Raw genomic sequence first — 10318 nt, forward strand, 5'->3', positions numbered from 1 at the left:
CGTCGATGATGTCGCCGAGCTGCGCGACGAAGCGCAGCGAGCCGCGCTCGTCGCGCGCCGCCGCGAACGCCGCCGCGGCGCGCGCGGCGCCGCCGAGGGACCCGCGGTAGTAGCGGAACTCCGTGCCGCCGAAGTTCATGCCGTCGTCGATGTCGCAGTACTGCACGTCGGCGATGAGCCCGAAGCGCAGCACGGACCGCGGCTCACCCTCGCAGCGCGGGGCCTCGCCGCCGAGGCCGCCCGACGAGTAGTGCGCCACGCACAGCGACAGCGCGCCGACGCTCGCGCGGCCGCCGACGGCGCGCGCCAGCGTCGGCCCGAAGAAGATCATCGTGTGCGCAGCAGGGACGGCGCGCGCGCCGGCCCCGCCTCGAGGCGCAATAATCGAGGACTGCAAGAATGACTTCATCATCGTCGCAGCCCGATGATGGTAGCACGATGAAGGGTGCGATGGCGCGCCGCCTCCCGTGGATCCTAGTGTGCCTGTGGTGCGCGTCGTCGTCGCCGGCGCCGCGCGGGACGCTCGACGAGGTCCTGCTCGTCGTCACCGTGGCGCTGGCCGAGCGGCTGCACCTGACGCGCCGCTACGAGCGCCACTTCGGCGGCGTCGCGTACCTCGTCTTCCACGGCGGCGTGCCGCGGACGCTGACCCGGGCCGAGTGCGAGCGGCGGCGCGTGGGCTGCCTCTTCGCGGACCGCGGCGGGCGGGACGCGCGCATGGCCGCCTACGCGCAGCTCGCCGCGGCGCTCGCGAAGAGGCAGCCCGGCCTGGCTGACCCGGCCTGGCTGCGCCTCGCGTGGCGCCGCCCCGTTTCGCCCCGCGGCGCCGCGGTCGCGCACATGGACTTTTGGCTCCAGCCAAATTTCTTCGCGGCGGCGCTCGCGAGCGGCGCGCTCGACGCCGACGCGTTCTGCAGGGCAGCAAAAGAGAGCGAAATTCCCAACTTCAAAGGCTCCGACCTCGGCCGTTTTCCACTCGTTTCGGCTGATTTTTGGACGAGCGATCATCTCTCGGAACGGTCTCGAAGCGTGGATGCTTTTTTTCCGGAACGCAAGCGCGCGGAACACTCACGCTGAAGCGACGTTGAATCACCCTTTTGCTGCCCAGGCGCCCTGGCTCCTCGCCGCGGGGCTCAACCGCCCGCCGGGCCCGCCGCCCGACGACCGCTTCCGCGTCTTCGCGCGGTCCTGCCTCCGGGGCGCCGCGCTCGACGGCGACGCCGAGTGGACCTGGGGCCACAACGTCCGGGCCGTCGCGGCCAGGGCAGGACAAGAGAGCGAAATTCCCAACTTCAAAGGCTCCTTTCTCGGCCGTTTTCCACTCGTTTCGGCTGATTTTTGGACGAGCGATCATCTCTCGGAACGGTCTCGAAGCGTGAATGCTTTTCCCGGAACTCGCGCGCGCGGAACACTCACGTTGAAGCGACGTTGAATCTCTCTTGTCCTGCCCAGGTCGCGGCGCGTGCTGTCCGCGCGGAGACGAACGATTCCGCGGCGCCCCGCGCGCGACTCACATCTTCCATTCGACTGCAATGGGAGCGTATTTGAAGGTTGTGACACGTCCGCTGTGCCTCGAGCACTCGACGAGAGCCATCGATTCGTCCAAACACCAGCCGAATCGACGTCGATGTGACCGAGCGAGAGATTTTGGCCCCGACGTCCCGGCTCACCGGTTGAGTTCCACGCAGGCGGCGCGCTCGCCGGAGGTCTGCGCGGCGTGGGTCGACTTCTTCTACGCGCCCGCGGCGGCCTGGCCCGAGCTCGCGCGCCTCGCCGCGGGGCCCTTCCGGGACACGCACCACGAGGTCGGCGTACCGACGGCTTTGCGCCTCGTCGCGCGCGGCTCCCCGCGCCTCGCGCCGCGCTGGCTCGACTGCTGGGGCTGCGCGCAGGGCTGGGCCCGCGACCCGCGCGTCGTCGCGGCCCACGGCTGCGGCCACCGCCTCGACCTCGCCCTCGAGCCCGTGCGCCACGCCTACCAGGCGCTCCTCGACGACCAGCGGCCCGCGAAGGCCGACGCCGCGCTCGAGGCCGCGATCGCCGCGCTCGACGCGGACCTCGGCGGCTGGGACGGGACCGCGCGCTACTGGCTCGACACGCGCAAGGACCAGTGGACGTCGGGCTGCTGCGAGCTGCCGGGCCCGGCGCAGACCGCGTGCGCGTGCGCGGCGCGCGACCCGCCGGCCGAGCGCCGCGCGCGAACCAACCGCCGGTTCGGGACACTTCCAAACGCTCGTCGAATCCGCGCCGCTTCGGCCGATGTCTGGACGAGCCGTGCGCTCTCGTCGCGGAGCTCAGACGCGCACGTTTTGATTTGAGTTCCGCGCAGGCCGAGACGCCGCCGGGCCTCGCGGACCCGCCGAACTGCGACCGGCCGGACGTCGTGCGGTCGGCGATGGCCGGGGCGGGCGGCTAATTTTCCTGTGGCAATGTTATGTCGTGTTTTATGTCTGTCCTCGCCGTCATCCCCTTGACAGGACCTTGTGTCACCCTACTGGCAATTTCACCTCGGCGGGCCTCGCCAAATCCTCAGAATCTTTTGCCGGTGCGCAATTGGTGCCCACTCGTGCAATCGCCGTGGGAGTTTCGAGCGACGGTATCGGGGCCCGTGGTCGTGCATGGCTAATGATATGCAGCTCGACGGCCCCCCGTCCCCCGAGGCCCGGGCCCCCGCGAGCCCCCCGAGCCCCCCCGGCGGCGACGACGTCGCCGGCGAGTTTTTGAGCGACGAGGTCGTGCGGACCCGCCTCGCGTCCATGACGGCCGCCGAGGGCGACTACGCCGTCGTCCCCCACGACTACATGACCACGGTGCAGCGCCACGGCATGACGGCCGACTGGCGGACGAAGATCTACACATGGTACGGGCAGCTCACCGAGTCCTTCGCTTTGAGCGAGACGTGTTGGGAGTGCGCGCTCAACTTCCTCGACCGCTACCTCTGCGCGACGCCGCGTCCACGCTTCGACTCGAACGCGCGCGTTCGAAAAATTCATCATCTCGCGCGCGCGCGCGCCGCGGAGCGCGCGACGAGAGGCGTCGAGCGTTTCGAAAGCCGCGCGTACGAAACGTCGAGACTCACGCGTCGAGCGTTTCGAGGTTCGGTCGCGACGCGCCGAACCGGCGGACCGCGTCTACGCAGGCGTCAAGTCCTGCACGGGCGTCAACTTCCAGCTGCTGAGCGTGGCCTGCCTCTTCCTCGCGACCAAGGTCGAGGAGCCGCGGCCGATCACGACGGCGGACTTCGTCGCGCTGTCCGAGGGCGTCTTCGCCGCGGAGGACGTGCGCCTCATGGAGCTCGACCTGCTCTGCACGCTCGAGTGGAAGATCCACCCGCCGACCGTCGCGGCCTTCTGCGAGCTCCTCGCGGCGCTCGTCGACGGCCGAGCCGCGGCGCCCGCGACGCGCGCGGCGATCGCGGCGACGGCGCGCGGCCTCGGCCGGCGCGCGCTCGCGGACCCGGCCTTCCTCGCCTACCCGCCGTCCATGGTCGCCGTCAACGCGACGATCTGCGCGATGAAGCAGCACGGCCTCGGCCCATCGGACGTCGACGCGTGGATGGCGCGCGTCCGGCGCTGCGCGCTCTCCTACGCGGCGCGCGGCGACGCGGCGCGGCGCGTCGTCGACTGCGGCGCGCGGCTCTTCCGCCTCGCCTGCCCCGACGCCGACGCCGACGCCGAGGTCGCGGCGTCGACGCGGCGCACGCCCAAGGCGCGCGGCGCCGGCGACGACCGGCGATCGCCCGACGACGTCACCGCGGACGTCGCCGCCGAGCGCGGCGAGGCCATGCGCGACGACGACGCCGCCGCGGCGTGAGGCGACCGACGGCGACGGCGCGGCGGCCGCGCCCGCGGCGGCGGGCGCCGGCGGCGTCCGAGGTATATACTAAGAAGCTGAGCAACGCAACCGCGGGACGCGGCGAAGACGACGACCCTGGGGCTGCGCGACCTAAGTTCGCTGGTCGACATGCGGGCGGTCGCGCCGAGAGGCCCATCTCCCCATCTCTCCGCATACGTCGAGGCTACGTCGCCGAGAGGCGTCGGCCGCTGCCGGAGGTATGGCGGCCGGAGTATTTCGGAGGGTAAATACCGGTATGGTAAAATACCGGTATATACCGGTATATACCCGGGCCCGTTTTCCCATACCGGGTATTTCGGTTTTGGGCATCCATATCCCGTAGACGGGTACGGCGCGGCTGCAGGGGCTCGGCCGCGACGAGTCGCGCCACGCCGCGCGCGACGCGCGCGCGCGCGCGCGTGCTCGAATTCGCCCCACTCGGAGCCACGCGCCTGAAAGCCGGCGCACGCGACGCGCCGCCCTTTCTAATCAGCGGAAAGGCGCCTGTGCGTGCCGCATTGGGACCGGCACGGCGCGCGGTGGCTCTGGGAGACCGTAGAGGGGTCGGAGTACTCCATAAATACCGGTATATACCGGGTATTTACCATACCGACGGTATATACCGGTATATACCCGTCCCGCTTTGCCCATACCGGGTATTCCGGCCGCCATAGCCGGAGGAGGCGTCGGAGGAGGCTCGAGGTAGGTCGAGGTGTCGGCGACTCGCGGGTCGTCCTCCCCGCCGCCCTCCCGCATTTGAGCAGGACCAACAGCCACGCTCAAGTCAATACGAGCCTCTTCGCCACGAGCATACGCGCCACCCCCACGAACGATGACCTACACTGACGAGGCACTCGCCGCGAAAAAGTTGGAGTACGAGAGACGCAAGGCCCGGGCGAAGAACGCCAAACTCCGCACGACCTGCACGATCTGCGGCGCCAACAAGGCCAAAGCTTGCCAAGGTTGCGGCACGACGGCCTACTGTTCGACGGAGTGCCAACGCATCGATTGGCGCGAGCGAGGGCATCGTGAGGCGTGCAAAAAGATTCGAGCCGAGCGGGCCGCGGAGGCCGCGCGCGCGGAGGCGGAGGCGGCGCGGGCGGACGCCCCGTCGTCGCCGCCGCCGTCGCCGCCGCCGCCCGTGTTCTACGGCCCCGCGCCCCGGTCGCGCGCCGACGAGGTCCGCGCGCGCATCGCCGCCGAACACGAGGCCGCCCGCGCGCGGCGCGAGGCGGAGCCGGAGCCGGAGCCGACGTCGGGGCGGTTCGGGTCCGCGTGCCCGATCTGCTACGAGGACTGGGACGTGAACGATCTGGTCAAGGGGCGCACGTTGATGTCCTGTTGCTGCCGGATGATCTGCAATTCTTGCGTGAAGCGGTTTCAAAATGCTCCGTGTCCTCTCTGTCGAGCGCCTTGCCCGACAGGCGATGCGGTGACGCTAGCTCGAATTCGTCGTCACGTGGATGATGATGTGCCGGAAGCGCTAGCTTATTTGGCAAGGTGCTACCGCGACGGTGAAATGGGCATAATCAAATCGGGGAAGAAGGCCGCGAAATTGTTCAAGCGAGCCGTGGAGCTCGGCGACGTGAGCGCGATGACTGATCTTGCCAATTTCCATGCCGACGGGGATGGCGTTAATGGCGTCAAGCTCGATCAAAAGAAGGCGAAGCAGCTGTGGCGTATGGCCGCAGACCGCGGTGACGCGCTGGCGCAAATGAACCTCGGCGTCACTCTCCTTGAGGAAGCTAGTCGTACCGCGGAGCTGGGGATTCAGAGAGAAGGATACGCATCAGCAGTGGCGAAAGGAGAGGAGGACGCCGGTGTGGGTTTCCTCAAGCTGAGCGCCGAACAGAATCATACCGCGTCGATGCTGAGTCTGGGCGACTTCTACTGCCGTGGATCAAGTCCAGGGGGGGGACACCGCTCCTTGGTCGAAGGTATGCGATGGTATCGACGCGCGGCTTCAAATGGGTCCACCGATGCCAGGGCTCGGATCTTCAGTGAGATTGTGGCCCGAATCTTCGCTTTTTCTGCAAGGACGCTTCTCACCTCGCTCGCCGTCTCCCTTACTCTCTACTTCCATGACTCCTCATTCCCGTCTTTCTACCCCTTCTTCTGTCTTTCTGCCGCTTTATCGTGCTACTCCTGGTTCCGGCACTATCATAAACCAGTCGGTGTTTTACTCGTCGACTTCATCGTCCTCGCGCTTACGCTGCGCTACCTCCTCCCGGAGGCGGTCCGTTTCAACGGCGCGGTCCTCGCCATCTACGCTCAACAGTGTCTCTCCTCTTCGATCTTCTCGAACCACACATTTCCAATCATCGAGCCGCTTGCCGCAACACTCTTCTTGCGCTACACCACAGACGCCGAGCTCGCTCCGTCAATCTACGCGCTCTTCTCAGCTTGTTACGCGATGAGCTTCTACAAATCGAACCGGAAACGTATTCAAGAAGCCGCATTTCCCTGGTTTCAAGGCCGCATCCGGGGCTTGCTCAGTGATTTTCTCGCCTTCGCAATCGTTCGGCCCTTGATCGCGCCATCCTATTCTGCTGTCCGATACACCGTCACCGTCATCGCGCTGCAGGTGATTGGGTCCATCTTCATGTTACCTGCGCCGGGGCCCGTGGATGCGCACGACGACTAAAAGCGAACATGCGTTAGGTCATAGAGGGGAGCACCGCCCCGAGCACTAGATTCCATTACACGTAGGCCGAGCTCCGGTGGAGCGGCCCCCGTGCCGGCGGCTTCCGCGCGGGCCGGAGCCCCGGCTGCTCGGGCCGCGGCGGCTCCGGCGGCGGCCGCCCCCGGCGCGCGTCGTCGAACGCGGCCCGGAGCGCCGCGGCGACGCGCGCCTTGGCCGGCGCGTCGAGGTCGCCGCAGGCGACGCCCAGCGCGACGACGTCCGCGGGCGCGTCGCCGGCGCCGGCGGCCGCGGCCGCGGCCGCGGCGACCCACGCGCGCGCGGCGCCCTCCGTCGGGAAGAGGAGCACGAGCGCGTCGAGGTCGCCGTCGTCGCGGAGCCAGCGCTCGCCGGCGTAGTCCGCGCGCGCGCCCGGCGCGAAGCGGACGCGGACGGCGTCGAGCGCGCCCGCGCGGGCCTCGAAGCGCGCGGCGCGCCGGAGCTCGTCGGGCCGGAGCGCCGCGGGCAGGCGCTCCGTCGCGCCGCGCCGCGCGTCGTCGGCGAGGAGCGTCGCGTCGGCGCCCGCGAGCGCGGCGACGCGCGCGAGGCGCCGCGCGTCGCCGGCGCCGCCGGCGTCGTACGCGAAGAGCGCGCCGGCGCGGAGCTCGACGTCGTAGCGCCGGCCCGCGCCCGGGAGCGCCGGCGGGTCGCCGAGCCGCGCGCCGGACGCGGGCGGCGGGTTGCCGAGCCAGCGCACGTCCGCTTCCGCGAGCTCCGGCGGCGCGGCGAGGCGGCACGCGGCGCGCGCGGCCGCGGCGCCGAGCGGCCGCGCGAGGCGCTGCGCGAGCCGCGCCTCGAGGGCCACGGCGGCGTCGCCGATGGCGAGGCGCCGCCCGCCGTCGCCGTCGGCGGGCCCGTCGCGGACGAGCACGCGGACGTCGTCGCCGCCGCCGCCGTCGGCGACGCCCACAACGTCGTCGAGGCGCGCCTCCCAGACGGCGTCGCAGCGCCGCTCGAGGCCCGCGACGGCGTCCTCGACGTAGGCGACGAGCACGTCGCCCTCGTCGTCGGAGCCGTCGCGCGCGCCGCAGACGCGGCGGTCGCTCCGCGCGGCGCCGTCGCCCGCGACGGGCGCCGCCGCGCCGGCCGCCGCGGTCCACGCGGTCGCCGACGCGCCGTCGCCGTCGCCGCACGCGACGCTGACGTGGAAGAGGAGGCGCAGCCCCGCGCGGACGTCGCCGTCCGGTCGGCGGTGCGGCCGCGCGACCCTCAGGCACTGCTGCGCGAACGCCGCGCCCTCGTCGAGCGGCGTCACGGCGCCGCGGGGCCCCAAAGGCCGCGCGAAGGACAGGCGCGCCCAGGGCGAGTGGGGCTCGAGGTCCAGCGCGCGCCGCACCCAGCCGCCGGCGCCGCCGCGCAAACCGCCGCGCGGCGGCGCCGCGCGCGACCGCGCGGCCGCGGCCGCGGCCGCGCCGTCCGTCGCGACGGCCTCCTGGAACGTGTCGTGGACGACCTTGCCGGCGACGCGGACGCCCTCGACGCCCCGGTTCGCGAGGTCCAAAAGCCCCACGGCGGGCTTGACGGCGACGCCGAGCAGGCCGCGCGCCGTCGCGCGCGCGATCGCCGCGGCGTCGCCGCCGGACGACGCCGCGCGGTACGGCTCGACCACCACCCCCGTCAATCCATCGAAAATGCCCGCGCCGAGCTCGGACGCGCCGCGGTAGACCTCGCGCGCGACGGCCTCGGAGCCGCCCTTGCGGCCCTTCTTCGCGTTCTGCTCCGCGGCGCGCGAGATCGCGCGTTTCGCGACGTAGTTCGAGTCCATGGACCTGGGCAGCACAAGAGTGATTCAACGTCGCTTCAACGTGAGTGTTCCGCGCGCGCGCGTTACGAAAAACACATCCACGCTTCGAGACCGTTCCGAGAGATGATCGCTCGTCCAAAAATCAGCCGAAACGAGTGGAAAACGGCCGAGATCGGAGCCTTTGAAGTTGGGAATTTCGCTCTCTTGTGCTGCCCTGCCATGGACAGCGCGGCGACCGTCGCGCCCACGCCCGCCGTCAGCGAGCTCACGGCGCCCAGGGACCCGTCGTAGACGCCGCCGATGAGCGCCCCCGTGCCCCGGGCGACGCCCGACGCTAAGCCGAGCGCGGAGCCCGTCGCCGCGCCCTCGACGGGCCGCCACAAGAAGTCGCCGAGCCCGCCGCCGACGGCCCGCGCGACGTGGAGCGGCGTCTTGGTGACGAGGTCCAGGGACCCGCAGACCCGGTGGACCTGGCGCAGGAGGTTGAGCGCGTAGTGGCGCGCGACGCGGCGCCCGAGCGACTCCGCGGTGGCCGCGTACGCGTCGTCGATGAGCAGCGCGTCGACGCCGAGCGCCGTCGCGTCGAGCTGGCCCACGGCGGCGGCGGCGGCGTCGACCTGGGACGTGCCCCCGAAGGCGCGGGCCACCTCGGCGCGGCCCGTCGACGTCAGGCCGCCCTTGAGCGTGAGCCGCACGTCGAGCGCGTGGAGCCGCACCGCCTGCGCGGAACTCGAATCTTCAACCCGACTTCAATGGGCGCGTGATCGGACCAACCTCTTCGGCCGTGCTTCGAGAACTCAACGAGAGCCATCGATTCGTCCAAAAATCAGCCGAATCGACGTCGATGGGACCGAGCGAGAGCATTTCAAAGTTCGGTCGGGACGTCCCGAACCGGCGGTCGATTTCCACGCGGCGCGCCGCGGAGCAGTAGACGGACGCGCGGCCCGCGCCCGCGAGGAGCGCGTCGCTCTCGCGCCGCCGCCGCTCCGCGAGGGGCGCTACCGGCGCCGCCGCGGCGCGCCGGCGGCGCACGCGCCGCGGGCCCGCGGGCCCGCGCGCGACGTCGTCGTGGCAGCCGACGAGCGTCGCCGCGAGCTCGTGGTCCGCGTAGACGTCGACGGGGCGGCACCGCACGACGAAGCGCTCGAGGTAGAGGACGGCGTGCTGCGGTGCGTTTCCGCCGCCGCCGGCGTCGGTGCGCCGGACGACGCGCGCGACGACCGCGGGCTCGCCGGACTCGCCGCCGGCCGCGCGCCGCGGCCGCAGCGCCGCGGCGTAGAGCGGCGCGACGCTCAACAGGTTGTCGACCTGGACGTGGGCAACTCTCAAATCCAGGGTCACCGTGCCCTCCGCCGCACTGCTCGCCCAGCGGAGGCCGACGTCGCGGACGTGCAGCCGCGCGACCTCGCGCGTCGGCCGCCGCGGCGCCGCGGGCGCGGCGCCGCGGCGCGCGGGCGCCGCGGGCGGCCGCTCGCCCGAGCGCACGAGGGAGAGGGACGCCGCGGCGAGGTTCAACGCGAACGCGCGGTCGCCGCCCGCGGCCTCCGCCGCGCGGCCCCGGCCGCGGTCGCGCGTCCGCGCGCTCACGCCCTCCTCGGAGATCTCGAGCACCTTCGTGGGCCCGTCCGCGCGCACGACGCAGACCACGCGCGACGAGCTCGCGACGTCGTCGAGCGTCAGCCGCGCGTCGACGCGGCCCGCGCCGTCGACGGCGTCGCGGAGGTCCGCGACCCAGCGCCGCGCGGCGGCCGCGTCCTTCGCCTTGAGCGACGCGAGCACGCCGTCTTTCGGCGACGCGACGCAGACGTAGGGCGACGTCGCCCGCGCCGCGTCCGCGTCCCGGTCCGCGAGCGCGTAGCCCGCGGTGCTGAAGCCGCCGCCCGCATCGGGCACGAGGAACTCCTCGGCGACGAGCCGCGTCACGAGCGGCAGCCTGGGAAAAGAGAGATTCAAGTTCGCTTCAACGTGAGTATTCCGCGCGCGCGCGTTCCGGAAAAAGCATCCACGCGTCGAGGCCGTTCCGAGAGATGATCGCTCGTCCAAGAATCAGCCGAAACGAG

At 71.3% G+C, this 10318-nt stretch overlaps 2 protein-coding genes across 2 annotated transcripts in view; one reads left to right on the forward strand and one right to left on the reverse strand.

The window, feature by feature from the left end:
- Positions 1 to 717: 717 nt before the first annotated feature.
- Positions 718 to 3813, forward strand: AURANDRAFT_65889 (hypothetical protein; the record flags this gene model as incomplete). The annotated part of the gene is made up of 7 exons (XM_009040871.1): positions 718 to 978; positions 1109 to 1243; positions 1453 to 1467; positions 1689 to 2261; positions 2330 to 2383; positions 2661 to 2952; positions 3140 to 3813. The coding sequence occupies 7 exons, from the start codon at positions 718 to 720 to the stop codon at positions 3811 to 3813; spliced, it is 2004 nt and encodes a 667-aa protein (XP_009039119.1).
- A 2720-nt stretch (positions 3814 to 6533) lies between these two features.
- AURANDRAFT_72057 (hypothetical protein) overlaps positions 6534 to 10318 on the reverse strand; it is a gene marked incomplete at both ends in the record, with an annotated part of 10104 nt that continues 6319 nt past the window's right edge. The window contains 3 exons of the mRNA XM_009040890.1: positions 6534 to 8283; positions 8484 to 8977; positions 9099 to 10191. Of these exons, the coding sequence (XP_009039138.1) occupies positions 6534 to 8283; positions 8484 to 8977; positions 9099 to 10191 (3337 nt within the window). The remainder of the gene's footprint in view (positions 8284 to 8483; positions 8978 to 9098; positions 10192 to 10318) is intronic.

The sequence above is a fragment of the Aureococcus anophagefferens genome (genome assembly GCF_000186865.1).
Source record: "Aureococcus anophagefferens unplaced genomic scaffold AURANscaffold_17, whole genome shotgun sequence".
Classification (NCBI taxonomy): Eukaryota; class Pelagophyceae; order Pelagomonadales; family Pelagomonadaceae; genus Aureococcus; species Aureococcus anophagefferens.